Below are 27,191 nucleotides of genomic sequence, written 5' to 3' on the forward strand. Positions count from 1 at the left end.
GCGTCGTTTGCCCGAAACGCGTCCGCACCAAAATGGAAGCCACGAGAGCAGGTGACTGGTCAAAGCAATCCGGGGTCCGGACATTGATCGCCAACCATCATTTTGTTTTGATGTATTTGTCGAGGACATTGCACTTTCACACAGACGGTTCATGATTAAACGATTAAGTTTTGCGATCTTGTAGTAACAGCAGCCTGGCTTCTGCACCTGCATGTATGGAACTGCCAGACGAGTTACCGCTCTTCCAAAATTCCATCTGCAGCCCATTGCACGAGCCCTTCCTAAACCCTTCCTCCACTATCTCATTCGAACATCACTCATTACACGATCTCGTAGTTGTCCGCGACACACTTGATATCCTTGGAGAACGAGACATCCTCATTCATGTTCAGCAGCGTGACGGACGACACCTATTTCACGTGAGGTTAGCTTTCACCCTTTGAATTCCAGTATTGCAGGGGGTCTTACATCAACTTCCACAAAAGGCCTCGACTTCGCGAAGCGCACCTTCATGGGGAAGAACTCGGAGTCACTGTCCGCCTGTGCCTCGAACTCGAAGCTTCCTGTCGAGTTTGAAGCATCCACAGTGCCAATGTTCCACTCCAGACTGTCCCCAGACACCTCGTAGACAGCATCAAAGCTGGATACCGACGGCTCGCTGGTGCTGTAAGGAATCATGACGACAACATCCTTCAGCGTATCTCCACCGGTCAACTCATACTCCACCGTAACATTCCACGTGCTGTTGCCCGCCTCGCTGACCCAGACGGTGAACGTGATCGGTGGGTCGTCAATCTCGCCTGGCTTAGCGACCATCCTCCACTTGAGGACGCCAACCGCCATGTTGGCGGGGAAGCCCTTAGTTGTGTCCGCCAGTTGGATAACCTTCTCGTTTCTGAAAGACGGCTTATCGACCTTGGGGTGCGAGTTGAGCTGCGCGCCACGCGTGTTGCCCATGTCCAGATCCAACCTGACCTGTGTCAAGGCGGAGTCGGAAACGCGCAGCTGCAGATCACCCTTGACCTCAAAGTGCTCGAGAGAACCCTCTCTGCTGAGTCTTGCGGTGATGGTTTCAGCTACTGTAATGTGGACACCTTCACGGTCCGCAGATAGTGATGCGCGTGCAGCTGGCGAAGCAACTGCCGCAGGCGTAGGCGCGTTGGACACCAAAGGAGCCGAAGCCTCGGCGTCTGGACCAAGGTCGGCGCGGACAGCATCGAACATGTTCGTGGTCTTCGACTTCTTGCCCAGCTGCATGCCCTTGCTTCTGACCGGCATCGGCTTCTTGGACTCTTGCTTCGCCGCATTGTAACTGTCGTACGTGTCCGGAACGGTCGTGGGAACGGGTGGAGTGTACGTGGGGTAGGAAGGAGTGCGGGGGATAGTGCCGCTGCGGCCGCTCCTGGACATCTCCTTGCGCTGCATCTCCAATTGCTTCGCCTTCCTCTTGCGCTCCTCGCTCGCCTCGAGCTCCTTGTTCCTTGCAATGATCTCCTGGATCCGCTCCTCGTGACTCTCCATATCCAAGAACGTCTTGATTTGGCTCAGGGTGAGGTTCTCCCTGTAGCCAAGCGTAACCAGCTCGTCGAAAGCGCTGAGCAACTCGAAGGCATTGCGGAGAATCTCACGCTCATCGAGGCTCTTGCATATGCTGGTGACCACCTGGGCAAACAGATGGAGCGAGTCGATATCCTGGAGAATGTTCGATTGGCGGTTGGTGATCAGGACCATGTAGAGTTCGTCAAGGGGCTGGTAGACGTAGCGGACGTTGTCCTGTTCGACGGTGGTGTGCTGGGTTCCAGAGTCGGCGAGCTTGGGGAAAGATGCCAGAAGAGCCTCAATGCGCGACCTCTGCATCTCGCGGAACTGCCGCGACAGGACGGCCTTGCCGCCGCGAGTGCATATCGATGCTGCCAGAACAACCTAGGGGTGGAGGATTAGTTGGAGCTGTCCATGATAATTGAAAATTGAATCTAACCATGATGAAGCAGGAGCGAGCAATGGAGCGGGGAAGATAATCCTGCGGTTATACCTCGCTGGCCGTGCTCGGTGATGCGTGCTGTACTATCACCGCTGCCTTCAACAACCTGGCTTCTTGTGGTTGTCCCCGAAGGTGCCCAGGCTTGGCACCATGTGCTTAGTCAGATTCGCGCTAAATCAAGTGCCGCGTTCGTCCAACTTGTTCCCTTGTCGCCTCCAGTTCCTACCCACACCACTGCACTTCAGGCTCAACGACCCAGGCTTCTAGGCTAGTGACCTATCACTACATCGCGAAGCCAGCCTACCGCTTTCTTTAGCAGCTATTCACGCGCTGTTAATTTCCCTCCCGATCGATAGCTCCCGAGAGCTCACCCATGCTATTTTCGCCTTCTCCACTTCACTTACTAATTACCAGCTCCCCGATCCCAAACGGATCCTGAACCACGATTGCTGCCAAACAACATTCCACTGAACGACACCAAAATCCGACACTCTACCCCTAGTGGGTCTTTAGACTATGGCCATGGCTGCCACAAACCTACCAGGTCTACACGTCACAGCCCCCGATGAAGATATGGAAATTTCTTCCGACTACGAGCGTATTGGAGAAGAGATCGACGTCGACATCGATCTCACTGTTGATCCCAGCCATCACGAGGACGAGGACTACATGCTAGAAGATGCCCGCTCTGAGCGCGGGCAAGAACACGAGAACAAAGACGACATCATGCTCGATGGCGACGGTGACGGCGGCTATGACGAGGATGGTATCATGCAAGACGATGCTTCGTTACCAGATGAGCATCTCACCGATGCGAGCGAAATAGGTTATGTGGACGTCGACGTCAAAGAGACCCCTCAGGTCCAAGACGTGGAGGTTCAAGACCGCGGTCAAGGCGATGATTACATTGGTTATGAGGATGAGGTCGACGTTCAACCCGAAGATCATCTTCAGGCTACAGCGCAGCAGCCTGATGTTCTGCCCGTCCCTGATGAAGGTGCCGAAGTTATCGGTGCTGAGACATCGGGAACTCAGGACCAGGACAGGGAAGGTGTCGAAGCTCAACCGTCAGAACCTACCGCCGATGCGGCCGTTATTGAAGTGCAGCAATCTGGCGAACAGCGAACTGAAAACCACGTGGATATTGAGCAGGGCACTGCTTCCCATTCACAGATTGAGCATGTACCTACTGCTTCAGCGCAAGAAACCACCGAGCAAGACAAGGCCAGCGAGCAGGCTCAAAAAGCGCCGGAGCAAACTCAACCTGAACTAGAGCACGTTCAAACTGAAGTGCACGACCAAATTGAAGTGCACGACCAAACTGAAGTACACGGCCAAACTGAAGTACGCGAAAGCGAACAAGCCAGCGAAGGCACTGCTTTAGAAGGCTCGAAGCCCGAACAGGGACCTGAACAACGGTCTGAACAGGCTCTCGAGCAGGGTACTAAGCAGAGTACTGGCCAAAGTACTAATCAAGTTGCTAAGCAAGGTACTGAGCAAAGTTCTGAGCAAAGTTTTGAGCTGCCGCCCGAGCCGGTGGAGGCAGTTGCCGACTTCTCTCATTTACCGTTCAACGAACACTATAGCGAGGCAGATGGGTCGTCTGACTCCGCTCGGTCTATGCATCCTGTGATAGTCAACTATCATGGTGAAGAAATTTTCCTTTTCCCTCCGGCCGAAGGTCACACTTCTGAGACTTTCTTTCTTAGCGACGAATCGCTTGCCCATCAAAGCATTCAAAACCTATTCCATGCTTTAAGAGTTGTGCTGGGTAACAGTATTCGGGATGAAGTGGAGCTGGAGATAGACAATGCAGAGCTTGGGCTTTGCGTCAGTGAGGTGAGCTCCATCTGATCCACTGCATTTGAAAACGCACACTGACTGTTGACAGGATTCGGCGCACGCTGCGAACACGAGCATTGCTCAGGTTCTCGATGTCTTTATCCAGCTCCATCATATTGATGGAGTGCAGAACCCTGACCCCCTTTACGTGACCTTGAACACTAAAGCCAGATTTTCATCGCGACTGAACTTCCTCATCGAAGCTATTGCCGAGTCAAAAGGATTTTCGCAGGTCTTGCTTTCACATGATGATGTCGAAGGAGACGTGTACCCCGAAGATGAGGGTGACAATGATGAACAGAGCCACCGTGAGCCGTCACAAGAGTATCATTCGTATGATGCATCCGCCTACGAAGATCGTCCACAAATTGAAGAGGGCAATTACCCTAATGAGACAGACCAGTCGGAGGCACAAGCCTCTGCCCCACAGGTCGAGGAGAATGAGGTTCACCATAGCCAGGGCACTGCCTTTGCCGAAGAGCAACCCAGTGCCGACGTGGGCGAGCATGGTGAACCTACGTCGGTCCAAGAGACAGTCGGTACGCCTCATTCTGTCAAGTCAAGCGACCTACCTTCCGACGATGACCTGCCGGAGTCCGAAAATCCCGAGCACCAAGAGGATGGTAACTTTCAGGAGCCCGCTAAAGAGCCGCTTCCGGAAGACTCTCCTGAAGATGATTTGATTGATTATGATGACGCCCAGAATGGTGCAGACTCCAGGGGTGATGCTTCCAATGAATCTTCAACGATTCAAGGAGATGCCACTCCTGCAGCAGCTGGCAGTACGTCACATCCGGACCATCCTTTGACAGTCGAAGAGACCGACCAAGCTTTAGCTACTGGTGCAAGCCCTCCGTCTGATGAAGCTGCCGCTGCAAAGGATCCTGGAGCCCCCGAAGAGCCGAATAGTGTCCACCCAGAGCATGACCTCTCAGAAAACGTTGAAGAGGTCGTCCTGAGTTTTGATCAGGACGCGAGCCAGGCTGGCGAGGGTGTCTATGAGCCTGAGCAGCAGGCGGACAAGCAAGCAGAAGACACATTTGAGGGCCAAGCAGAAGATCAGGCTGAGTCTCTTTATCTGCCAGAAGACGAGGATGAGTACACAGATGAGCAGACGTTGAATTTCCCTGACGACGACCAAGGCGAGCACGGTCAAGATGAAGGTGATTATGTAGATGTGACTCAGAACGCTGTGTCTGAGGAGTTCGATGCTGGTACACAGGATGCTCCACAGGAGCTGAGCGCATCAGCTGTTGACGAGCATGGACTGGAGGAGCCGTTCCATGATGGTGTGTATGATGACGCCGATGCAGAAAAGATCGTGGACACTGTCTTCGATGAGGCTGCTTCGGACTTGGGCGACAACGCCCATGCCGCCGCCGATGATCAAGCACAAAGCAGTGGCGAGGCTGCGGATGAGGACGATCTGGACACCATCGACTACGACGACGAGGAGCTTTCCGAGCCTCCATCCCCAAACGCAAATGACAATCAGTCGGCATCGAAAGACATGGCTCCATCTCCCTCGTCCGCCAAGCGCGGTCGAGAGGAGTTTGACCATGGCGAGGAAGACGTCGACAATACTCAAGGTTGGTCTTCTATTCTCCTGTTGAATGATGGCAATGCTAACAGAATCACAGCACTAAAGAAGGTCAAGTCTCAATGAGGACGCTACCGTGCGTCTGGTACCCATGGATTCACCACGCCCGTGGATTTTCTGTTTCCTGATTTTCCGCCAACCCCCGACACGCATCTAACATTTCCCCCAATAACCATTCAGCACACTTGGCGAGTTGCACAGGGCAACGTGTAGGCCAGTTCGCCGCAAGCAGCCACGAGCAATAGCGACAGCAGAATTGATTGGCGAAGCAGGAAGTGCTGCTCAAGGGAGAGTATCATGCAGTAAGTGTCGAGCTAACCACTAACCCGTTCAGATACCTCGAAAAGTGCGTTTCTATACCCCCCATGTTCTTTCTTTGGTTTCTGGCGAGGTACCTGGTTTGGAGGTGTTGTGGCGCGCGCGGCAGGGAGGGGGGAGATGGGTCGGAGCGGGGTCTAGACAGCCCGATGGTCGGGACGCGCACAGGCAGGGTGGAGGGGTGCCTGGGAGCTTTCATCAGATCTACCGTGCAGGGGGGGTGGGAAATATATGTAGGGCGGAATGCGATGCCATTGTGCAGACAGTGCGGAGGGCAAATCGTCGGGCATTGTGTGTGATGAGCAGGCAGAGGCAGTGGCGTGTTTCGTCAGTGCCACGCGTTATGCTCCACCAGCTGCGCGCGTGGCTGAAAATAGCTCGCGTCCAACCCCAGCCTCCGGCCTCCGCCCTAGGGGTGTAAAGGGAAAATTCCGTGGTTATATTACGCTATTTTTGGGACTTTATCATGACGTTACTACTAAAGCAGTAGTAAATAGAAGTAGTTATTCTGTTTTGGGTAATGCAAGTGTAAAAAGACCGCCTGGGTGTCGAGTCCGGGCCACATTCATCCCCTCCCTACTGCTGAAAAAGGTAACCACTAAGCCTTTTTATATTTTCCCGTAAGAGAGAGATCCGTAAATTTCGAGTCATATATCGTCCCGAGGAAAATTAGTAAATTCCCGGGACCTTAACACCCGTACTCCGCCTGGCCAGGCACAGGAACAAGGCAAGGCGCGCGCGCGGCAGGGCACAGGTGCAGCGGCGTCGTCGTCGTCGTCGTCGCAGAGCTTGACTACTTCCCGCATCGCAGCGCGTCGCCTCCCAACCCCAATCACACTTCCACACCCACCTACACTCGCTCCCCGAAGCCTGCGTCACGGGTCACTCTCGTCTCCATTCCGTCCGACACTGCCCACGTCGCACCTCAGGCACGCTCGCCCGCACTTTGACCACCTATTCCGCAACCAGATCCTGCTTAACGCCGTCACACCCCAACGCGCGCCCCAGCTTGCCGCTTTTGCTCCAACTACCTCCGCGTTCTTCAACAACAACACCAACAACCCTCTCTTGCCTCTCTCCCCCTCCCCGCGTTCCGTTACGCTCCTTCAACCTGCCGTCTGTCGCTCCCGCAACTCGGCCTCTTGGCGGCGATCCCGGCCTACACGATTTACCACCGGACTTGGCGATCAGTCTCCACGGAATCGGACGACGCGCTGCGCGGAAAGTGTCCACCTCCCGCCTCCTGTAGAAAAGGATAGTCTGGGTCGACCAGACCTGCCTCGCACACATCATGGTCGAAGAAAAGTGCGTATCCAAGCCCGGCGACGTAGATGAGCTGCTGCGCCCAGCGAATCTCGAAGCTAGGCCCTGCTAACGAGCGACTGCACGCAGATACATTGGCCTGATGCTGGCCATATCCTCGTCGTTAGCAATCGGTGAGTAGAACGACAATTGCTGTGTGGCAAGAGCTAACATTCGAGTCTCAGGCACAAGTTTCGTCCTTACAAAGAAGGTCCGTCGCACCCCCGCGCACCTCCCTGCGAAATCTCGAATTCCCCGCCGCACATTTTCGAATACAGGATTGGGACTGATGGCGAGGCTACACAGGGTCTGAACGACGCGGAAAAACGGCACGGCTATACTGGTGATGGCTTTTCGTACTTGCGAAGCTCGACGTGGTGGGGGGGCATTTCCACGAGTGCGCGCACACTCCCTATTAAGGAGGGGACCCGTGCTGACATTTTGCAGTGGTCCTCGGAGAAATCGCCAACTTCGCTGCATACGCCTTCGCGCCAGCTATTTTGGTCACGCCTCTGGGAGCTCTGAGTGTGTTGATAGGGTGAGTCAAAATGGCGCCAGAGCACCTGAATTACGAAGACTGACTGCGCCTCAAAGTTCGGTGCTGGGGGCTTACTTCCTTGATGAGAAGCTCGGGACTCTAGGAAAGATTGGCTGCGCCATCTGTCTGATTGGCTCCGTTATCATTGTGCTTCATGCACCTCCGGATAAGGAAGTGGTGAATGTGGATGAGATCCTTCATTTTGCACTTCAGCCAGGTAAGTTGTCACCACGCATTTGGTAATCTCCGGGGCCGTCAATCTCTGACAGTATACGTAGGCTTCCTCTTCTATTGCGTGTCTGTCACGGTCTTTTCGATTTTCATGATCTACAAGATTGCGCCAAGATACGGACGCAACAACCCGCTCATCTACCTTTCCATCTGCTCAACCGTTGGGTCACTCTCCGTCATGGCCGTCAAGGCCTTCGGCATTGCGCTGAAGAAGACCTTGGGCGGAGACAACCAATTCACGTATCCCAGTACTTACGTTTTCGCTATCGTGGTCATTGTCTGCGTTTTGACCCAGATGAACTATTTCAACAAGGCCCTGAGCCAGTTCTCTACCAACATGTAAGTCTTCACCAGGGCTGCGAACTGTCGCAAAAGTGCTAACCCATGTCATAGCGTCAACCCGCTGTACTATGTCACTTTCACCACTTTTACTCTCGTCGCTTCCTTTATCCTCTTCCGTGGCTTCAACACCACTTCTGCCGTCAACACCATCTCGCTCCTCTGCGGTTTCCTCGTCATCTTCAGCGGTGTCTACCTCCTCAACCTCTCGCGTTCTGACCCCGATGGGAACGGCTCCTTGGCCAACAAATTCGGCGATGCTGTCCCTACCGATGGCATTGCGACCTTCCAGACGCGGCGGAGCATGCAAGCACGGCGCTCCTCGGTCTCAGTGGGCGATCGTGAGGGACTGATGCGCGACTACGATGATTTGGAGGCGAATACGTTTGGCTTAGGTGACTTGGCGGACGACAGCGACGAGGAAAGCGGCAGCGGCAAGAAGCGCACCAGCTTCGAGGACCCCCGGATAAGCCAGAGTGCGAGGCGCTCCGGCTCGCGTTCTGGCTCGCGACCTAACTCGCGACCTACCTCTCGGCCCAGCAGCACCACACCCTCTGGTAGCAGGACCAGAGGCGTGAAGATGGAGAAGGTGCGCGCTAATAAGAAGAGCATCGATCGGTAATGATTCCCGGCCATTGCCTGTAGGGGCACCATAACAACAGGCGCAGCGCTGGAGGTTCGCCGCCTGCTTGGAACCACGGAGCATCGCAGCGGCTTCAGGTTCAACCGTCTTTTATTTTCTGCCCGAGACGGCTATTTATTCGTTTCTTTATGTTTACGTCCGCGACTGGCCTTCTGCGGGCGTTTTTTCAACACTTGACGATTGGGATGCAAAGAAAGTGCGGGGCCACGGCGTTCTGTCTTGTCGTATTTCTTACTTGCTTGCGTGCAGTATCAACTTTTCGAGTGATTTTTTGCTCCTTTCTTCTTTCTTCCTTTTAAAACTTTTGTTTTCTCGCAACGCGCTGTCTCTTCCCATCTCTGCGGTTTTCCAGCCTGGTCTCTTGTCACGGGGATTCAGACGCGCTGTGCAGGGAAGAGTCGCGAAGAAAGTTTGGTGCGGAACGGCGGGGTACGCTGAGGCGCCGTCTATCTATGTATGACTAGGGGATGGTTTTGGAGCGTGAAATTGGGTTCGGGTCGGATTTCTTCTCTTGTCTATGCACGCTTTGCAGACAGCTCTATGGGCAGCAGAGAGAGGCGGCCTTATGCGCGCGTGTGCGCTGCATGTCTAGATATCAAGACAATAAAAAAAATGCTCATGTTGCCTCGAGTAAGGTTGAATAGGTGCGGGGTGATTGCCTGGATGTTGAAGCTCTCGGAGCTGCATGTCGGCGATGACGTAACAAGTCCCGGGCCGCCCAGTCACACAGTTGCAACCAAACCTGCAATGGCGAACAGACGGGTCATACAATGCCCGGCGGCCGTCGCGGCCTGTTCCACTTGTTTCTGGCAACTGCACCATCATCTGCTCTCTAACTTCACACAATGGCTACTCTCAAAGTGCACAGCGGCAGCAGCTTCCTCACCTGGAAAGCTACGACTCCACGCCTGTATATCACGGCCGAGGATGACGAGTTTGACGAGTACACGATTGGAGCCTGGCAGGATGAAGGATTCGATGTCGTCTATCTCCCCTTCCGAGGTGGCGGCAAGCAGTATGTGCGGAAGCTCCACGGCCTAGGCGAGAGCTTGGGCGTGGGAGGGACGTATGCCATCGTAGGTACTCCGCGCCCATCCGAGTCCGAAGGCGCGAGTCGGCTAGAACTGACAACTCGCTGGCAGCGTTTGGCGATGCGGCAGCGGTCTGTCTCGAGACCTTCATCCGGCAGGACCTGAAACTCGCGGCTCTGGTGGCCTACTACCCCTCGTCGATCCCGGACCCGCAGACAACGTACGCGCCGTCGCTGCGCGTGCTGGTGCATCTCGCGGGCGCGCAGGTCGGCGTCAACCGCAACTCGGAGATCCTGGGCATCCAGGGCAAGAGACGGACGGTGCAGAAGAGGATCACGCCGGGCATTGGTACCGGCGGCACCCAGAAGCTGTCGTACCCTTGCTATACGTACCAGGGCGTGCAGCCGGGCTTCGCGGAGCATGATTTGGATGAGTATGACAAGGTTGCCGATGCCGTGTCGTGGAGCCGCTCGCTCGACACGATCCGCAAAGGCTTCTCTGCCGAACTGGACATTGAGCGCGCGTGGGAAGAGAACGAAGAGCGTGCGTTGCGCCCCCACACGTACCCCGCGCCCCGCTGACCCATGGCCGCGCAGACAAATACCACAAGCCGAACGTCGCGGAGATGCTGCGGACGATGACGGACGTGCCCAAGCCAACAGTGACATACACGCCGACGATGACGGGCGGCAAAGGAAAAGCGGACCTAGCGCGCTTCTACGAGGAGTTCTTCCTGCCCTCGCTAGCGCCGCAGTCCGGCGCGCCCACGAACTTGAAGACGCGCCTGCTCTCGCGCACCATTGGCGTCGACCGCATCGTCGACGAGCTCTTTGTTTCCTTCAAGCACACGCAACCCATGCCGTGGATCCTGCCCGGCGTGCCGCCGACCAACTGCACCGTCGAGACGGTGCTGGTGAGCATTGTGGCTGTGCGTGCCGGGAAGCTGCGCTCCGAGCGCGTGTACTGGGACCAGGCGGCTGTGCTGGTGCAGGTGGGCTTGCTCGATCTGGACGATGTGCCTGAGGCTATGCGCAAGCGCGGGGTCAAGGAGTTGCCGATTTGTGGCGAGGAGAGCGCGCGTAAGGCTGTGGATGAGGAGTGTGAGCCGTGGAACGAACTTCTTGAGGATTGGTAGGGGGATGGAGAGTATGGTTTGTGTATTTGGCGGGGCGTTTGGCATAGCGCTGGGTATACATGTTTGGAAAGGTCGGTAATCATGCAGGTAGGACGTTTTTAATGTATTTCATGGCCAAGCTAGAGCAATTTCAATTTCAATCTCAATTGCATTTTTTTCGTTTCCAATTTCATCTCTATCCGTCGTTGTTTATGTGCCGCAGACTCCATCAAGCGTCCACTCATGCAACTGCAAACTAGACTCGCACGGAGTAAGTGGAGTGCAAAGGAGGACCTGAGTGTGAGCACTTCTCACCCTTCCACCAACTCTCAGTCAATCCATGTTTTTCTACCCCGAAGGCAGATACACACAAGTCCTTTCCATCTCCACGCACGCTCCACACCTTGGCCTTGCCCTGTCACACCGCTTCCTTGCGCGACGACAAGCCGTGCAAACACTGCCGGGCAGGAGCTGGGAAGCTGTGGTGCGGGGGGCGTTGTTGACGTTGTTGTGGTGGTAGTAGGGGCTACGGGCGGGTGCTTCAGTCTCAGTGTCCGAAGAAGAAGAAGTAGCATCGGAGGAGTCTGAGACTGCTGTGCTAGCGGATGGTGAGCTCGAGGGTGAGGCTTTCTCGTATAGGAAGTAGGGTGTAGACGCGCTCTCCTCCAGATCGCAGCTGGGAGGCGTACTCGGCGGGAAGGGCGTGGGCCACGACATCGCAAGCAGGTCCGCGAAGAGTTCCGGGGGCAGGACGGCGCGGTGGTCGAGGGGCATATTGAGCCCATCTGGACGCATACGCACACCTCCACGGCCAAGGCCAAGGCCAACACCACCTCCCTCGTTTCCCTCCCCCTCCGAATCTTCCTTCTTAACAACCCCTAAGCCGTACACATCTACCTCCTCGTCCTCTTCCTCCGCCACGGGCACCACCACCCGCTCCGGAAGCGGCGTACGAACGACGTTCGTCTTGTCGGGACTGCACGCCGCACACAGCCAGCCCTCGGGCACGCTCGCCCGCCCCGGCGCCGCACACCGGCTGTGCACGCGCCCGCTCAGGCATCTCGGCCCTGCGCACTCAGCTAGCACGCGTCGTCCTTGGGGCTCGTTGCAGATGTGGCAGTACTGCACGGGGAGGCGGAGGGGGCGCGTCGACGGCGGAGCTCCTGGCTTCAGTCCGATGGGAGCTGGCTGGGCGGCTGAAGCTGGCTGAGCGCCAAGGGCTGCCTGAGCAGCAGGAGCCCCCAGAGTAGTGGAGAATAATGGTGAGGGCGTAGCCGACCCCGCCTGCTGCTTCTTGTACGCGACGATGTCCTCTTTGCGCAGTGTGGTCTCGTTGCGCGCGGCGCGCGCTGCGCTGCAGTTGGCGGCGAGCACGATGCGTGTGATTTGGGTGCTGCGGCGGGCGAGGGAAGTCGGGGAAGTTGGGGGGACGGTGCCGATGATTGAGGGGAAGATAGGGGAGGGGTCGGGGTGGTAGGTGGTGGGGTTGCGTTTCTTCTTTTTGGTGGTGCTGGTGCTAGTGTTTTGGTCGTTGGTGGTGGTAGAGGAGACGTCGAGGGGCCAGCTGGATACGAGGAATTTGTTGAGGATGGGGTCGTGGGAGAGGGGGAGGGAGTGAGGTGGGAGGAATGGCGACGGGCAGGGGCTGCTGTCGTCGTCGGTGTCGTCGTACTCATCCTCGGTGTCATGGGTGTCGCGGTAGGGTAAGGAGGTGTAGTTGGCGGGTGTCAGTCCGCTTGTATTTTTTGTTACTTCGTTGATCCTGTTCCATCCGCTTGAGGTTTCAGATTGTTGCAATGAGTGATCGGGTGATGACAATCCGCTGGTGTTTAGTAGTAATTCACTGGTGTGGAGTATGGACATAGCGTCCCGTGCCCCATCCGTTTGGTCGGATTGTCCAAAGGCTGAGCCGCCATAGGTAGATGAATTCGATGAGAAGATGGGATCACTGTAGTCGCTTCCTCGAGTGCCAAATGCCTGGTTGATGTGAGTTTGGCGGTCTTCTAACTGGTCAAGCCCGGCCTCGCTGCCGGTCCGCTTGTGCGGCAACATCCTGTCGCTCAAAGGTGAAGTTTCTATCGCAGAGGTGGAATGTCTGGCCAGACGGTGTCCGGTCCTGGTATCAGTAAGAGTATATAAAGCAGCAGAGCCTTGCTGGGAAAGCGAGGTGTCTTTAGTCGATGGTGCCAATTTGGGATTGTTGGCAAGTGTCAAAGACTTCCTGGAGTAAAGGTTTTTGAGACAATCAACGCAGAAAAAAAGGTTGTCAGAAGGGGGGTCGGTGCTTGGTTTAATAACCCGAACATCCGGTGAGCTGTGTGAAGGCCGTTTGAAGACCAGTATTTCGTCATCGTCAACAACAATGGGATCGACTGTTTCTAGATTGTGCCAGCTGTCGAAAGGCTCGAGATTAACATAATCCGATCCCTCTAGTGCAGTGGCTTTGTTAATGGTCAAAGGGCACATCGGGTGACTGCACGCCAGCATTTCGTTAGTTCGTTGTCGTACTACAAAGACGCATCCACCTAGGCACAAATCAGTAGACAACCAAGGCATATCCACGATTGACTTACTCTTAAGCCTGCGCAAAATTTGTCTGATAACGTTGTTGGCACAAAGGTCCAGCTGCCATGTCTGTTGTCCAAGTGTAGCGGCTGCTCCGAGGGCAGCTTGCTCTCTCTCCTTCAGTACCACGCGCCAGTCCTCAAGTTGATGCTCGAAGAGCGAGTGAAGAAGTTGGTTGTCTCTTGCAGCTTGTTGACGTTGTTCCTCCACCAACCATTTTGGCCGCACTTCATACGCGTCGCTAGGAACAAACGTGTCATGCAAAGGCGGAACTTTGCGGGGGTCAGTACGAGAGCCTGACAAGGTGTACACCCGATCCGCATTGCCTGAAGTTTCAATGTGTCTCGAACCGCCTGGGCTGATATCAAACTCGTCGTCCAGCTTGTCTGGTCCCAGAAAGCCGGTATCCGCAGCCGACTTTGAGCTAGAGCTTGCCATCCTGATCGAGCTGGAAGGTGAGACCACAAAGCGTTTTGTTAGTGAGAGAAAATTCAAAGCAGAAAGAAGCGCAGGTGCCGTTTCGATTGAAACGCAGCGCGGATTATGAAGCTTGGAGGATGAATTGGTTGGACGAAAGAGCTCCTTGCGCAAGAGAAACGACAGTAAGCCTCAGGTTGAAAAGCCTTGCGAAGTGTTCGATGTAGAGAGTCTTCGGGTGAAGATGCACGGTGAGTGAAGGCGTCGAGCTTGGGAGGTCCTAAGCTCGAGCTGCGGTATGAAAGATGAAGTGGAAGACTTGTCTGGCAGAATGGCAATTGAACATCGTCGGCTCTGCTGTTCTCAACACCCTCGACCTTGCATTAGTTTCTTCTTTCTATTTTCACCCAAGCCTGGCTTTTCTATAGTGGAGCAAGATGTTGCAGGGCAGGATTCAGCGCTTTACCTTTTCATGGCACTTACCAAAAGTAACCATAAGGCATCTAAGACTCTTCCAACTAGCTATACGTCTGCTCTTTTGTGCCCTTTTTGAATAGCTAGTAGATGGGATATGATATAATTCGTTTTCTGCTGCTATGAAGTAGCCTTAACTTCCCTGTCAGCTTGGCACCTCGTAAAGCAAAGAAGGCGTGCAACCGTTAGCTGGGTGGCAGAACCTTCATGGTGCGAATGAGTAAAACCTCCCACCAAATCCATGTGTTTTTCAATATTGTGGCCTCTACAAATCCAATATGCAATACAGGAAAATGCGACTGGGTTGGCTGTGCACTCGTCCGCTCCAAAGGATGTAGGACTATGTCATTGTTCCGGAAAAGTTGTGCTCGCACAGAAATGTCTGGCTCTACGATGTGCAGCAGGTAAGCAAAAACTATTGGATGTGTTCTACCTAGACTCTTTGCGGTTGATGATTTACAGGACGTGTCGGAGAGATGGGAGAAGGATGCCATGCACAGATTTACTTGGACCAAAATGCAGGCCTGTAGAGGGAAGGTCAATACTTTTCCAGCTAATGGGACCGGGAATAGATAACTGGCGGTCGAGGAGGAGCGTGGTTGTCACCTGGAACTCACACCACGATTTTTTGTTTTCGTCTGTCATCTCCGGCGGCGCCGGTCCGTCGCCACCCGTCAGGAGAAAGGAAGCTAAACGCCTACCTACATATCCGCCAAATAAAACCCCGGTCCCCTTTGTACCTACTTACCAGCGCAGCCTCGCCGTAGAATTTCGTCGTATCTTCTCGGTTTCGAGTTACTTTGCGTCGGACCCTCGACCGCCCCGTCCGCAATCTCCGTCGCCTCCGCAACCCGCAAAGCCAACCCTCAGCCCTACAGGATGCCAGGCAGGACCCTTCCCACGATCACCCAGGCCGAAGTCAAGGCTCACGACAACGCCAAATCGTGCTATGTCACAATCGGTACCAAGGTCTACGATGTCACGGAGTTCGTCGAGGACCACCCCGGTGGAGGCGATCTGATTCTCGAATATGGCGGTAAAGATGTTACGGAGATTCTGGCCGACGAGGCTTCGCACACACATTCGGACTCTGCCTATGAGATCCTCGACGAGCATCTGGTAGGTTTCATGCCTACCGAGCCCGTCCTGGACGCTGCGACCAAGAGCCAGCACCCGGACAATATTGTGCCGCTGCCGCCGAACAAGGCTGGTCTCGCAGAGCTCAACGGCGACGGCCAGCACGTGTTTGCTGCCACTGGCCTGGCTACTGCCGAAGACTTGTCCAAGGAAACCGATTTGGCCACCGATTTCAAGACCCACAAGTTTTTGGATCTCAACCGGCCGCTGCTCCCCCAGGTGTGGTGTGGAGGCTTCTCCAAGGCCTTCTACCTGGAGCAGGTCCACCGCCCTAGGCACTACAAAGGTGGCCAATCTGCACCCTTGTTTGGCAACTTCCTGGAGCCGCTGAGCAAGACGGCTTGGTATGTGGTTCCTATCGTCTGGCTGCCTCCGGTTGCCTACGGTACATTCATTGCGAGCCAGCAAATGTCCTTTTTGACCCTTTCCCTGTACTGGGTTTTGGGTCTCAGCATCTGGACGCTGGTCGAGTATCTCATGCACCGCTTTCTCTTCCACCTCGATGAGTACCTGCCAGATAACCGCGTCGGTATTACCCTGCACTTCTTGCTCCACGGCATCCATCATTACTTGCCAATGGACAAGTACCGCCTCGTTATGCCACCGACGCTCTTCATGGTCCTTGCCTTCCCCTTCTGGAAGCTGGCGCATACCGTCTTCTTCTACGACTGGCACGTCGCTACGGCCGTCTACTGCGGCGGTATCTTTGGATACATTTGCTACGATTTGACGCACTATTTCCTCCACCATCGCAAGTAAGTGACATTTTGCATTTTGCTCTTTCTGTACTACGGTATTAACAGACCGCACAGCCTTCCCGCCTACTACCGCGAGCTTAAGAAGTATCACCTGGAGCACCACTTTGCCGACTACCAAAACGGCTTTGGTGTCACGAGCAAGTTCTGGGACCGTGTCTTCAACACGGAGCTCAACCTTCCCCCGCCCAAGGTGGTCAAGACTTCTTAGTTGCGCGTGTAGATGACTGTACACTACTTGTAATGATGGAAGGAAAGGACGGAGGCGTTGAGAGGCGTGCCTGGTACTGGAAGCAGGGGTTCATGAATACCTATTCTTGCCTAATAATGACACCTAAGTAATTGTTGCGCACTGTTCTCGGGCCCTGTCTCGCGTTTATGGCGTGGCGCGGCGCGTCGCGTCACGTGCACGCGTTAGTTAGGGACTGCGGTTTTCGTGCCCGCCTCGCTTCGAATCTTGACCATTGCCCCATCCCTCACCTTTCACCCACTCCACCCCCAAGCAACCCCCGCCCGCTACTACTTGTTCCCAGCCATCGCCTCGGCGCAGGACCCTTCTTTCCACTTACGCACTTTGCACGAGCTTGCGCCTCTTGCGCAAACGCTAGCTACACTTACAGGGTGCGTTCTAGCCAGCTTGCCTCACACGGGGGCTTCCTTCCGCTAACAACCTGTAGTGACACTCCTCACTCCACTACTTCGCTTGACAGCGTCCCAACTCGCGCCATGTCAGGTCTAGATGTGGAAGCTTTACTTGACTCCACCGCTGCCAATGCCAACGGGGCTGAGGCCAAGGACGACACCCGATCCCCCGCTCCCGACGAGAAGAATGACCGCCGCGACCGCACCAGAGACGGATCTCGCGACCGTAGACGTCGCGATCGCAGCCGCGACCGTGATGGCGATACTGAAATGAAGAGCCCTCGCAGCGACAGAGGCAGCGTCAACGGTAGCGTGAGGAGCAGGCGCCGTAGCAGAAGCCGCGACTCCGACAGACGCCGTGCTCGCCGTCGCCGCGAATCCGTTGACGAAGATGGCTATCGCAGTTCCCGCGGCGACTACTACCGTGGCAGTGGCCGCGCTCGTAGCAGATCCCGTTCCCCGCATGGTGACGATGACAGATACTGGCGTCCGTCCGGCCGCTCCCGCCGCGACGAAGACCGTGATAGAGACCGCGAACGCGAACGCGGATTCGGCGGACGCCGTCGTGAGCGGCGCCGCAGCCCCACCCCCAAACGCTCTGCGACTCCTCCTTTGACTGAAGATGAGCGTGACCGTCGCACAGTGTTTGTCCAACAACTCGCAGCTCGTTTGAGAACCAAGGAGCTTGTGGCTTTCTTTGAGAAGGTTGGCCCTGTCAAGGAGGCACAGATTGTTAAGGACAGAGTCAGCGGCCGCTCGAAGGGGTATGTTGGACACGCAATCCTTTTGTTTGCCTAAGCTTACATATACGCAGTGTGGGTTACGTGGAGTTTAAAAACGAAGAATCGGTTGCTGCTGCCATTCAGCTTACTGGCCAGAAGCTCCTAGGTATCCCGATCATCGCGCAGCTCACCGAAGCTGAGAAGAACCGTCAAGCCCGTTCCGGAGAGGGCAACAGCAACAACGCTACCGGTGTTCCTTTCCACAGACTCTATGTCGGTAACATACACTTCAGTATTACTGAGAGCGATCTGCAGAATGTCTTTGAGCCTTTCGGCGAGTTGGAGTTTGTCCAACTACAGAAGGAAGAAGGTGGTCGTAGCAGAGGTTACGGCTTTGTGCAGTAATGTTCTTCACCCCCTTTTGCCCCGGTTCTGACTAACGTTGTCAGATTCCGTGACCCCACCCAAGCCAAGGAAGCTCTTGAGAAGATGAACGGCTTTGACTTGGCAGGACGTCCCATCCGTGTCGGCTTGGGCAACGATAAGTTCACTCCTGAGTCTACTGCGAACCTCCTTCAGCGATTCCAGGGACAAAACCAACCCAACTTCCAGGGCTCAGCATTCTCCGGTTCCGGTGGTCGCGGCGCTCATGCTGGAGGTTCCGGCGGCAACTTCGACCGTGCGGGAGGCCGCGATAACGACAAGGGCGCTGGGGGTGCCAGTGCGCTTGACGACACCGATGTTGCTGGCGTCAACTTCAACAACTTCAGCCGCGACGCCTTAATGAGGAAGCTTGCTCGTACTGACGACTCTGGTGATACTTCCAAAGACAAGCAGAAGATTGCCGCGCCTGCTGCTCCGGTCCGCCAACTTCCTGTTAACGTTAGCATGGCTAGCCGTTGCGTCGTGCTTAAGAACATGTTCGATCCGGCCGAGTAAGTCTGCCCTTCCCCACGCTTGATACTACATTCGCTGACATACTGTCTTCAGAGAGGAAGGTGAAAGCTGGATGAAAGATCTTGAAGATGATGTCAAGGAAGAGTGCCAAGCCAAGTACGGTACTGTCGTTCACATTGCATTAGATCCGAACACCCAGGGCGACATCTACGTCAAGTTCGAGACCGTTCAGGGCGGCGAGAACGCGATCAAAGGTCTGAATGGTCGCTTCTTCGGAGGCCGTACGATCACCGCTCAGCCCGTGGTTGACGCCGTCTACCGCAGTCTCTTCTCGAAGGCCATGTAAATGGCTGGCTGACTCCATGCGTTGATATAATATTTTGTGCTAAGACGAATTCTTGCGGAAGTTCGGTGTATGTGAACATGTTTGAGGTTACTCCCATTCTCGCCTGCTTGTTTTGTCTATCTCTATCTTGCACTCGGTCGGTTTTCTGCCTTAGCAATGTTGCTCTCTATGACCACACGGCCGTCTGGATTGTCGATAAAAACGAGATGGTCCCGTGTACAATTGGATATACCAGAAGCCTAAGAATTGATCGTGTGGCCTGTAGATTTATAATATATATGATCAATTCTAGCCTAGCTGTACATATAACAGAAGTTCGTGACTGGACAAGAAGGTGTGCTCCTTTGGGCACGCAAGCATGTGATGTGATATGGATTATATGTTTGCTCAAACTAGAGGAGTTTGCATAGGTATGGGTTGCTTTCAAATGACAGTTTTCTGAATGGCGATGACTATATAAAGCACTAGCTAGCTATTTCATGTACGGTAGATTCCGTTCCTCAATCACTGGTCTTAGTTTCGTCTGGGAGCTAGTAGTGAGTGCTTTCCACGATTCTATATAGGCGTGGTTGTAGTGTCGTCGAATTTTCAGACACTGAGGGATAGCTCTCGCTTCTTTGAAGTTGTTTGTATTCATACTTATCCATGTTATTCTCGTTCCTTCGGTGTTGTTCGTACCATACCTACCTTTACCATCTTATTGTTAGTACAAAGCATTTTGATCCATACAAACATTCACCATTTTGTGTTTGTGGACGTATTGTTAAGTCCTGCCTTTCACTCAATCGAAGACGGTCACCTGCCAAGGCTAGATCGGCCACCCTTCACACGCCCAGGAGTGACTGTTAAGGACTCACGCGGAGTATCCCGGTAGAGTGACTACCTATAAGGTTATAAAGGAGCCTCCCCCTCTGATGATGGCTGCCCAAACAACCACCTCTTCCAGCCATCCTCAACATGGCGGACGAAAACACCCTCCTCGTCCAACTCGCTCAGCAGCTTGGAGCAGTCCAAGCTGAAGCGGAACATTTAGCACATGAGCGTGATGATTTGAAAACAGCATTAGACGGCTTGAACGAGAAACTGTCGGCAGTCATAGAGGAGCGCAATATCCTCGCCCAACGCAATGCAGCTAAAGAGGCCAAGATCGAGTGCCTTGAGAAAGAGCTCCACTCCGCTCGCAATGACCTTAACCTTCTGCGGCTGAGCGGCCTCACCGCACCTTGCTCCGAATGGCCCTCGCAACGTGGTCCGACACTTTCCCAAACCGCTCTGTACAACAAGAAGTCCTTCGAGGTCACTAAGACGTTCGACCTCACCGTATGCGCGGACAACAACGGTTCACTGCAAGAGACATGCAAGCCCGCTCGCCATAACGAGGTTCAGGCCTTGACCGCACCGCGCTCCACCGACCGGGCCCTGTCTTCAAAGAACTGGAGAGCTCCTCTTCCTGCTCTAGATGAAGCTGCTGTCGACTATGCTTCTGAACCTGCTGCCCCGCCTACCTCAACCCCCGTTCCTGTTCACGTCGTCGCCGCTAATACCCCGCAACATGGTACCGACGTAGAGAAGGCTGTCAAGAAGATGGAAACATGGTTAGAGAAGACTGAGAAGTGGGCAAGCAGATACGGCTGCACTGTCCACGCTTCCATCAAGGCCAAAGAGGCCAGCGTGAAGCGGCTTGTTGACGCCTCGAGGGATCTGTTACACACGCACAACCTCGAAGAGGTCTTTCTCGACATGCGCCAGCGCAAGTGGTTGGTCGCCTCACTTCTGAACCGTCATCTTCTCTTACCGCTGTTTGATGAAGGCTTTCTGGACTGCTTCAGCAGTGACGCCAGCAGTCGCCTTGTTGAGATCCGACGCCTAAAAGAAGAAGCTACGCCCAAGGACCCGCAGAAACTCGAAGAGCTAGTAACAGAAGAGACGGAAATGTGGCGGGCTGTCTACAAAACGACGGGTTTTAAGCAGTGGAGGAACACGCAGGTGGTAGTGATGGCCAAGGAACTGGGAGACCTGCTCATGCCCATCATTTCTCCGGGCAAGGATCGACAGGACAGCCTGGGAGGGCTCCAGGAACTTGCTCTGGACGCTTTCCGCATCGCGTTCATGATGCGATGTATGCCTCGCTCGTGGTTCTTGAAGTTCGACAACCACTACGACCATTTCCGGCACCAGACGATGAAGATAAGATACCCAGAGAGCGTCAAAGAATCCGAGTACAAGTACTGCAAGGTTGTGTTTGGAATCACGCCTCACCTTGTCTCGAGGATGTACGTTGATGGTGGAATGGTGATGAAAGAGTTTCTGAAGTCTGGAGTCATGGTCCAGGTGGTTAACGCATATTGATTGGTTGGGGTCCGCAGTACGGATGGCATGATTGGGGGCTGCATCGCACAATTGGCATGGGCGGAGTTTGGAGTTTTTGGATAGATTCAAGGCGGTTCTTGGATGACGCCAATTGGAGACAATTGAAGATGCCCTTATGTTGGATTGCCTGGTTGAGTATGTTGATCATCGCTCCGCTGATGTTATGCAGAAGTGCGCACGCATCCAGATCTGTCCGCACAAGACGACCCTGGCCGGTCCTGCAGCTGGCAGGCATGACGATACGGCTATGGCGGCATGCGTGGCCAAGAAATTGAATGGATGAGTTTGCCCGGGCAGGAAGCAGCCCGCGCCCGACTGGTTAGTGCTGATGGCAAGCGAGAAGCAAGGCAGCCATGGCAGCATCGGCTGATATAGCCATCATCTGACAATCCTGGGGCTCCGTGGGCGGGGACGTGGAGTGAGATGGAGGGGACGCGGTGCGGCTTACTCCGCGGCACCGCGGGTTTGTCGTGAGTGTGGGGAAAGCCGAGCGCGCGGAACGGGCAAAAGGCACTTGATTTCCCAGTGGCGGCGCCTCATCCCAATCCCCCTTGATCGTTATCTTTACCTCTACCGTCTTCTATTTTTTCACCGCAATGCATTATGCTGTAATCCATCAGCTGGCATATTGGTCCTCTTAGGCAGTATGCAGCCCGCCGTGTTATTTGACAAAGTATGTGGACATCACCAATCCGCATCTCCAGAGCCAGCATTCGGCCTCTTGCTCCAGCACCAACCATCATCAACCGCCGCCTCTTTTACGAATACTTTGTGACCCATCTCCCCACCTCCTCCGTCCACCCCGATGCGCGATCCATCGCCGGGCCTGGCCCCAGGCTCCTCAGCGAACAATCTCTACCTTATGGGCCCAAGGACACCAACCGGTCGCCGGCGGCAGTGCCCTCGCTGGGCGCGTCGCGCGACATGACCGTCGTACGCATCCCTCTCAAGAGCGCAAAGCATCATTTTGGTGTCTCGATATCTCGAGGCACACGACCATACAACGAAGACGCATACCAAGCTGGCACCATCGAGCTGCCAGCATTCGCAAAGCGACGACCGATATCCCTCACACACACGGGGAAGTCGAGAGAGAACCCCAATGCGGACAGCGCAAAGGGTGATCCTCAGGTCTTCTACTACGGAGTCTTCGACGGACATGGCGGCAACGAATGCAGCGAGTTCTTGCGCGAACGACTGCACCAATACCTGGAGGATAGTGCGAGGAGCTTTGAGCTCAAGAGCAGCCTTCAGAAGGCCAAACCGGGCTTCGGAAACCCAGGAAATACACCTGATAAACAGCCTGGGGCCGTTACGAATCCCAGAAGAGAGCAGGAGAGTCTGAACTCAATTGAAACGCACACACCTTCGGATGTGGAACCTGCTAAGGTCCCAGAATCCAACACAGACGACGCACCAAGTGCACGCAAAGATTCGACACCTCCCCCCGAGGGCGAGGAACCGATACCCCAATCAGAGAATATCCGGAGAGCTGAAGACTTGGAGCGAGGCATTGTCACTGCTTGGAAAGAGCTAGTCGGCGGATACTACAAACGCTTCAAACCCGAGTTCTTTTCTACAGCGGCTGGCGGTCAAGGCCACCCATCCGAAAAGGAAGTTGTGGAACGCCGTCAACTGCAACATTCTGGCATTTCTGATGATGTCACCGAGGGAGTTGGCATTGAGACAGTTCTCACTTATGCATTCCTCAAAGCCGACTTTGATTTTGTGTCGGCACAAGTCAACAAAAAGGAGGAGGATGCGGTGCTGGCAGATCGTGCTCTCAACGAAGCAGACATCTTGGATCGTCCTTCACAGAGGGGCATTGGTGGTCCGAAGCGCTTCAAGGGTGGCAGCACGTGCAGCATCGCGTTGGTCTCGACGCCCACGCCTACGCCGTACTGGAGCCCAGAGTCACACTCGACAGTGGTCACTGCACACGTTGGTGATACTCGGATCCTCCTTTGCGACACGGCAACCGGGCAGGCCGTTCCACTTACCTCAAACCACCATCCGTCCCTGCCGTCCGAAGCCGCGCGTCTCAGGCGATATGCGGCGACGTTTGTGACCGACTCTTTCGGCGAGGAACGCATGTCTGGACTGGCCAACACGCGTTCGTTTGGCGACATGGGCTCGAAGCGGATCGGAGTCTCAGCGGAGCCTGAAGTGCGACGGATCGAGTTGTCGCCGGCCGAGTTCTCGTTCATGGTAATGATCTCGGACGGCATCTCCGGGCCGCTCAGCGACCAGGAGATCGTGGACATAGTCAAGGAGGCGAAGACGCCGGAACAGGGCTCGCGGGACGTGGTCAGCTTTGCGACGGAAATGGCACGAGACGCGGACAACGCGACAGCGCTGGTGGTGCGGCTGGGGGGATGGGAGCGGCGCAGCGAGGGAGGACTTGGCAGCCTGGGCACCAAAGAGCTGCGGGATTGGCGGCGGAAGGAGGCTGAGGACCCTCGCAGCGGACGACGGTGAATGGTAACAGGCTGGTCGTAAATAATAATGTACGTACTGGGGGCCGTGCATGTCAGGTACAAATGCGAAATTAATGGCCGCGTTGCGCTTCGCGATGACGGCGCTCCACTTGGGCGAAAAAAGGCCTGTCGGTAAGACTTCGGCAGCGGGCGATCTGTTTTGGTGGAAGGGCAAGTGCCCCTCTGATGATTTCCTTCTCCAGCGCCTTCCACACACTTGCCCTCTGTTCTTTCTTCATCTCCTCCGTTTGCTGCGGCCCGCTTCTTCTTTGTTCTCCCACACCTCGCTCTCTCTCCGTGCGGAATCTGCCCAGCCCGCCGCTCCGTCTTAGCATTCACGTGTTTTGACAACCAACGTCAAGCGATTTCACTACGCAACCGCTGCCACGGACCTCCAAATCTCCACCCCACCGGCTCAGCGACCACAGTCTTCCTCTCTGCCCTCACCGACTCTTGGAGCTGTAGCTACCCTATCCCTTGACCATGGACGTTAACCAGGTGCTTGAGGGGACCTTGTCTCCAGGTACGTCCGCGCCGCCTCTGCTTCTGGTCCGAGCCCAAGGTCCGCAGATTTGCAAAGCTGACTCTTCTGAACAGACGCCGCTATCCGCACGAATGCCGAGACGCAGCTCACCCAGGCCGCCGAGGCTGACTTCGTAAGTACCTTCTGCTCTCGCCCTCTCTGACGCCAGGCTCCCGCTGCCTCCGGCCACATTTCGCTGACTCTTTGCACCACAGCCTGCCTACCTGACCACTCTGGCCACAGAGCTCGCCAACGAGCAAGCACAACCGCACATCCGGACGGCCGCCGCCCTCGCACTGAAGAACTCATTTTCCGCTCGCGAATACTCTAGGTTACGAGAGGTGCAGGCGAGATGGCTCGCCCAGGACCCCGCTATCAAGTCGCAGGTCAAGGCGTTGGCACTGACCACGCTGGCGTCCAACGATTCCCGTGCAGGAAACGCTGCGGCCCAGTTTATTGCTTCTATTGCGGCGATTGAGATTCCTCAGAACCAGTGGCCAGAGCTTATGGGCGTTTTGGTGGAGAATGTGGGCAAGGGCGCGGACCACCAGAAGCAGGCTTCGCTGACCACGATCGGTTTCATTTGCGACACCGAGGACCACGAGCTGAGGGAAAGCCTTGCCACCCACTCCAACGCAATCCTGACGGCCGTCGTACAAGGTGCGCGTAAGGAGGAGACTAACAGCGACGTGCGGAACGCTGCCATTTCGGCACTCAGTGACTCGCTCGAATTCGTTCGGACCAACTTTGAGAATGAGGGTGAGAGGAATTACATCATGCAGGTCATTTGCGAGGCTACGCAGGCCGAGGACACTCGCATCCAGCAGGGCGCATATGGCTGCTTGAACAGGATCATGGGTCTGTACTACGACAAGATGAGCTTCTACATGGAGAAGGCACTCTTCGGCCTTACCATTCAGGGCATGAAGAACGACGAGGAGGATGTTTCCAAGCTCGCCGTCGAATTCTGGTGCACGGTCTGCGAGGAGGAAATTTCAATCGAGGACGACAACACTCAGGTATATAACCTCAACTCACTACGCTACGGAGGGTGGCGCTTGGTCGGAATCGAACAATTTCAACGGCTAATCAAACATATACAGGCCAACGCAGAGGGCTCTACCGAGCTCCGCGAGTACTTCAACTTTGCTCGCGTTGCTACTCCGGAAGTCGTTCCCGTTCTGCTCGAGCTGCTCGCAAAGCAAGACGAAGACGCTGCCGACGATGAGTACAACATCTCCCGTGCCGCTTACCAGTGCTTGCAGCTCTGGGCCCAGACTGTTGGCAGCGCTGTCGTGCCTGCCGTTCTGCAGTTTGTCGAGAAGAATCTGCGTTCTGAGGACTGGCACTTGCGCGATGCCGCCGTTTCCGCCTTCGGTGCTATCATGGAGGGTCCTGAGGAGAAGATGCTTGACCCGCTCGTCAAGCAAGCCCTCCCTGTTCTTATTGGCATGATGGAGGACCCCGTCATTCAGGTCCGCGACTCTGCTGCTTACGCTCTTGGTCGCATCTGCGAGACTTGCGCCGATTCCGTCGACCCCTCCACTCACCTGCAGCCTCTTATCTCCTCCCTCTTCACCGGCCTTGCCAGTCACCCCAAGATGGCTTCCTCCTGCTGCTGGGCTCTTATGAACCTTGCTGACCGCTTCGCTGGCGCTCCTGGCTGCCAGTCTAACCCTCTCTCCCCTCACTTCCAGGCCAGTGTTACCCACCTTCTGCAGGTCACTGAGCGGGCGGATGCAGACAACCAGCTCCGCACTGCTGCTTACGAAGTCCTCAACTCCTTCACCATGAACTCTGCCAACGACAGCCTTGAAATGATTGGTCACCTCTCCCTCGTCATTCTCGAGCGCCTGGAGAAGACCCTCCCTCTCCAGCAGCAGGTTGTCAGTGTTGAGGATAAGATGACGCTTGAGGAAATGCAGACCAGCCTGGTCAGCGTCGTTATGGTAAGTTGTGAACATTTATCAGACTGAATGTAATTATAACTGACATGTTATCAAAGGCAATCATTCAGAGACTTGAGGCGGAGATCAAGCCTCAGGCCGACCGCATCATGCAAGTCTTCCTGCAGCTGCTTGCTAGCGCCGGTCCCAAGTCGAACGTTCCCGATGCCGTCCTTGCTGCTATCGGTTCTCTGGCCAACGCGCTTGAGGAGGACTTCTTCAAGTATATGGAGGCTTTCTCTCCCTACCTGTACAACGCTCTTGGCAACCAGGATGAGCCTGCTCTCTGCGCCATGGCCATTGGCTTGGTCAGTGACATCACCCGCTCGCTGGGTGAGAAGGTCCAGCCTTTCTGCGACACCTTCATGAACTACCTTCTGAACAACCTCCGGAGCTCCACTCTTGGCAACCAGTTCAAGCCCGCCATCCTTCAATGCTTCGGTGACATTGCGCAGTCCATCGGCGGTCACTTTGAGACTTACCTGTCGGTCGTTGCTCAGGTGTTGGTCCAGGCTTCCCAGATCAACTTCAACCAGGACACTTCCTTTGAGATGCTGGACTACATTGTCTCGCTTCGCGAGGGCATTATGGATGCTTGGGACGGTGCTATTATTGCTATGAGGGATGGCGGCAACCAGCAGGCGCTCCTTCCCTACGTGGAACCCATCTTTGCATTGCTTCACACCATCCACACCGATGCCAACCGCACCGAAGCACTCATGAGGTCCTCGATGGGTGTCATTGGTGACATTGCCGACACCTTCTCCAACGGCGAATTTGCCGAGCTCTTCCGCGCGGAGTGGGTGATGCTTATGGCCAAGGAGACCAGGGCCAACCGTGACTACTCTCCTCGCACCATCGACACCGCTCGTTGGGCCCGCGAGCAGATCAAGCGCCAGACGGGTATGTGAGATTTTTTTCGGTTTAATACTTTCAGCACGATTGCCATTTATTCGCCATCTACATCCAGACTGACATTTA

General features: G+C 55.1%; 10 protein-coding genes across 10 annotated transcripts; 8 read left to right on the forward strand and 2 right to left on the reverse strand.

Annotated features, from left to right (window-relative positions):
* Positions 1 to 167: 167 nt before the first annotated feature.
* K452DRAFT_268979 (uncharacterized protein) lies at positions 168 to 2,089 on the reverse strand. Its single transcript, XM_033538918.1, has 3 exons — positions 1,979 to 2,089; positions 469 to 1,923; positions 168 to 410 (listed from the first exon to the last, which is right to left on the reverse strand). The coding sequence occupies exons 1-3, from the start codon at positions 1,979 to 1,981 to the stop codon at positions 321 to 323; spliced, it is 1,548 nt and encodes a 515-aa protein (XP_033399158.1). The 5' UTR covers positions 1,982 to 2,089; the 3' UTR covers positions 168 to 320.
* A 308-nt stretch (positions 2,090 to 2,397) lies between these two features.
* Positions 2,398 to 5,639, forward strand: K452DRAFT_171279 (uncharacterized protein). The gene is made up of 3 exons (XM_033535793.1): positions 2,398 to 3,820; positions 3,873 to 5,412; positions 5,464 to 5,639. The coding sequence occupies exons 1-3, from the start codon at positions 2,498 to 2,500 to the stop codon at positions 5,487 to 5,489; spliced, it is 2,889 nt and encodes a 962-aa protein (XP_033399159.1). The 5' UTR covers positions 2,398 to 2,497; the 3' UTR covers positions 5,490 to 5,639.
* A 1,223-nt stretch (positions 5,640 to 6,862) lies between these two features.
* K452DRAFT_171289 (uncharacterized protein) lies at positions 6,863 to 9,012 on the forward strand. The gene is made up of 8 exons (XM_033535794.1): positions 6,863 to 7,046; positions 7,134 to 7,177; positions 7,229 to 7,254; positions 7,350 to 7,440; positions 7,491 to 7,581; positions 7,638 to 7,798; positions 7,860 to 8,151; positions 8,206 to 9,012. The coding sequence occupies exons 1-8, from the start codon at positions 7,033 to 7,035 to the stop codon at positions 8,771 to 8,773; spliced, it is 1,287 nt and encodes a 428-aa protein (XP_033399160.1). The 5' UTR covers positions 6,863 to 7,032; the 3' UTR covers positions 8,774 to 9,012.
* Positions 9,013 to 9,562: 550 nt separating this feature from the next.
* Positions 9,563 to 11,086, forward strand: K452DRAFT_317587 (uncharacterized protein). The gene is made up of 3 exons (XM_033544081.1): positions 9,563 to 9,874; positions 9,937 to 10,368; positions 10,422 to 11,086. The coding sequence occupies exons 1-3, from the start codon at positions 9,640 to 9,642 to the stop codon at positions 10,958 to 10,960; spliced, it is 1,206 nt and encodes a 401-aa protein (XP_033399161.1). The 5' UTR covers positions 9,563 to 9,639; the 3' UTR covers positions 10,961 to 11,086.
* A 32-nt stretch (positions 11,087 to 11,118) lies between these two features.
* K452DRAFT_286275 (uncharacterized protein) lies at positions 11,119 to 14,289 on the reverse strand. The gene is made up of 2 exons (XM_033540266.1): positions 13,513 to 14,289; positions 11,119 to 13,464 (listed from the first exon to the last, which is right to left on the reverse strand). Exons 1-2 carry the CDS (start codon positions 13,940 to 13,942, stop codon positions 11,288 to 11,290), a joined length of 2,607 nt encoding a protein of 868 aa, XP_033399162.1. The 5' UTR covers positions 13,943 to 14,289; the 3' UTR covers positions 11,119 to 11,287.
* An 855-nt stretch (positions 14,290 to 15,144) lies between these two features.
* On the forward strand, positions 15,145 to 16,573 carry K452DRAFT_286278 (uncharacterized protein). Its single transcript, XM_033540267.1, has 2 exons — positions 15,145 to 16,287; positions 16,345 to 16,573. The coding sequence occupies exons 1-2, from the start codon at positions 15,275 to 15,277 to the stop codon at positions 16,496 to 16,498; spliced, it is 1,167 nt and encodes a 388-aa protein (XP_033399163.1). The 5' UTR covers positions 15,145 to 15,274; the 3' UTR covers positions 16,499 to 16,573.
* A 272-nt stretch (positions 16,574 to 16,845) lies between these two features.
* K452DRAFT_350463 (uncharacterized protein) lies at positions 16,846 to 19,204 on the forward strand. The gene is made up of 5 exons (XM_033545658.1): positions 16,846 to 16,908; positions 16,965 to 17,693; positions 17,744 to 18,052; positions 18,101 to 18,586; positions 18,642 to 19,204. The coding sequence occupies exons 2-5, from the start codon at positions 17,014 to 17,016 to the stop codon at positions 18,892 to 18,894; spliced, it is 1,728 nt and encodes a 575-aa protein (XP_033399164.1). The 5' UTR covers positions 16,846 to 16,908; positions 16,965 to 17,013; the 3' UTR covers positions 18,895 to 19,204.
* A 647-nt stretch (positions 19,205 to 19,851) lies between these two features.
* K452DRAFT_307577 (uncharacterized protein) lies at positions 19,852 to 21,243 on the forward strand (the record flags this gene model as incomplete). The annotated part of the gene is made up of 1 exon (XM_033543081.1): positions 19,852 to 21,243. One exon carries the CDS (start codon positions 19,852 to 19,854, stop codon positions 21,241 to 21,243), a length of 1,392 nt encoding a protein of 463 aa, XP_033399165.1.
* A 439-nt stretch (positions 21,244 to 21,682) lies between these two features.
* K452DRAFT_286279 (uncharacterized protein) lies at positions 21,683 to 23,864 on the forward strand. Its single transcript, XM_033540268.1, has one exon. It carries the CDS (start codon positions 21,940 to 21,942, stop codon positions 23,740 to 23,742), a length of 1,803 nt encoding a protein of 600 aa, XP_033399166.1. The 5' UTR covers positions 21,683 to 21,939; the 3' UTR covers positions 23,743 to 23,864.
* Positions 23,865 to 24,224: 360 nt separating this feature from the next.
* K452DRAFT_225317 (uncharacterized protein) lies at positions 24,225 to 27,121 on the forward strand (the record flags this gene model as incomplete). Its single annotated transcript, XM_033536738.1, has 5 exons — positions 24,225 to 24,264; positions 24,339 to 24,397; positions 24,480 to 25,283; positions 25,368 to 26,213; positions 26,270 to 27,121. 5 exons carry the CDS (start codon positions 24,225 to 24,227, stop codon positions 27,119 to 27,121), a joined length of 2,601 nt encoding a protein of 866 aa, XP_033399167.1.
* Positions 27,122 to 27,191: the final 70 nt, after the last annotated feature.

Source organism: Aplosporella prunicola, assembly GCF_010093885.1.
Source record: "Aplosporella prunicola CBS 121167 unplaced genomic scaffold K452scaffold_9, whole genome shotgun sequence".
Classification (NCBI taxonomy): domain Eukaryota; kingdom Fungi; phylum Ascomycota; class Dothideomycetes; order Botryosphaeriales; family Aplosporellaceae; genus Aplosporella; species Aplosporella prunicola.

What these genes read in the sequence shown, in the direction of transcription:
- K452DRAFT_268979 (XM_033538918.1), bottom strand. An exon ending in GGCCTTTTGTGGAAGTTGAT is followed by an intron (nt 411 to 468) that starts GTAAGACCCCCT and finishes CACGTGAAATAG; the next exon opens with GTGTCGTCCGTCACGCTGCT.
- K452DRAFT_171279 (XM_033535793.1), top strand. Translation starts at nt 2,498, where the DNA reads ATGGCCATGGCTGCCACAAACCTACCAGGTCTACACGTCACAGCCCCC. An exon ending in TTGGGCTTTGCGTCAGTGAG is followed by an intron (nt 3,821 to 3,872) that starts GTGAGCTCCATC and finishes GACTGTTGACAG; the next exon opens with GATTCGGCGCACGCTGCGAA. An exon ending in AGACGTCGACAATACTCAAG is followed by an intron (nt 5,413 to 5,463) that starts GTTGGTCTTCTA and finishes ACAGAATCACAG; the next exon opens with CACTAAAGAAGGTCAAGTCT.
- K452DRAFT_171289 (XM_033535794.1), top strand. An exon ending in ATCCTCGTCGTTAGCAATCG is followed by an intron (nt 7,178 to 7,228) that starts GTGAGTAGAACG and finishes TTCGAGTCTCAG; the next exon opens with GCACAAGTTTCGTCCTTACA. An exon ending in GTTTCGTCCTTACAAAGAAG is followed by an intron (nt 7,255 to 7,349) that starts GTCCGTCGCACC and finishes GAGGCTACACAG; the next exon opens with GGTCTGAACGACGCGGAAAA.
- K452DRAFT_317587 (XM_033544081.1), top strand. Translation starts at nt 9,640, where the DNA reads ATGGCTACTCTCAAAGTGCACAGCGGCAGCAGCTTCCTCACCTGGAAA. An exon ending in AGGGACGTATGCCATCGTAG is followed by an intron (nt 9,875 to 9,936) that starts GTACTCCGCGCC and finishes ACTCGCTGGCAG; the next exon opens with CGTTTGGCGATGCGGCAGCG. An exon ending in GTGGGAAGAGAACGAAGAGC is followed by an intron (nt 10,369 to 10,421) that starts GTGCGTTGCGCC and finishes ATGGCCGCGCAG; the next exon opens with ACAAATACCACAAGCCGAAC.
- K452DRAFT_286275 (XM_033540266.1), bottom strand. Translation starts at nt 13,942, where the DNA reads ATGGCAAGCTCTAGCTCAAAGTCGGCTGCGGATACCGGCTTTCTGGGA. An exon ending in AATTTTGCGCAGGCTTAAGA is followed by an intron (nt 13,465 to 13,512) that starts GTAAGTCAATCG and finishes ATTTGTGCCTAG; the next exon opens with GTGGATGCGTCTTTGTAGTA.
- K452DRAFT_286278 (XM_033540267.1), top strand. Translation starts at nt 15,275, where the DNA reads ATGCCAGGCAGGACCCTTCCCACGATCACCCAGGCCGAAGTCAAGGCT. An exon ending in TATTTCCTCCACCATCGCAA is followed by an intron (nt 16,288 to 16,344) that starts GTAAGTGACATT and finishes CAGACCGCACAG; the next exon opens with CCTTCCCGCCTACTACCGCG.
- K452DRAFT_350463 (XM_033545658.1), top strand. Translation starts at nt 17,014, where the DNA reads ATGTCAGGTCTAGATGTGGAAGCTTTACTTGACTCCACCGCTGCCAAT. An exon ending in GTCAGCGGCCGCTCGAAGGG is followed by an intron (nt 17,694 to 17,743) that starts GTATGTTGGACA and finishes ACATATACGCAG; the next exon opens with TGTGGGTTACGTGGAGTTTA. An exon ending in AGAGGTTACGGCTTTGTGCA is followed by an intron (nt 18,053 to 18,100) that starts GTAATGTTCTTC and finishes TAACGTTGTCAG; the next exon opens with ATTCCGTGACCCCACCCAAG.
- K452DRAFT_286279 (XM_033540268.1), top strand. Translation starts at nt 21,940, where the DNA reads ATGTGGACATCACCAATCCGCATCTCCAGAGCCAGCATTCGGCCTCTT.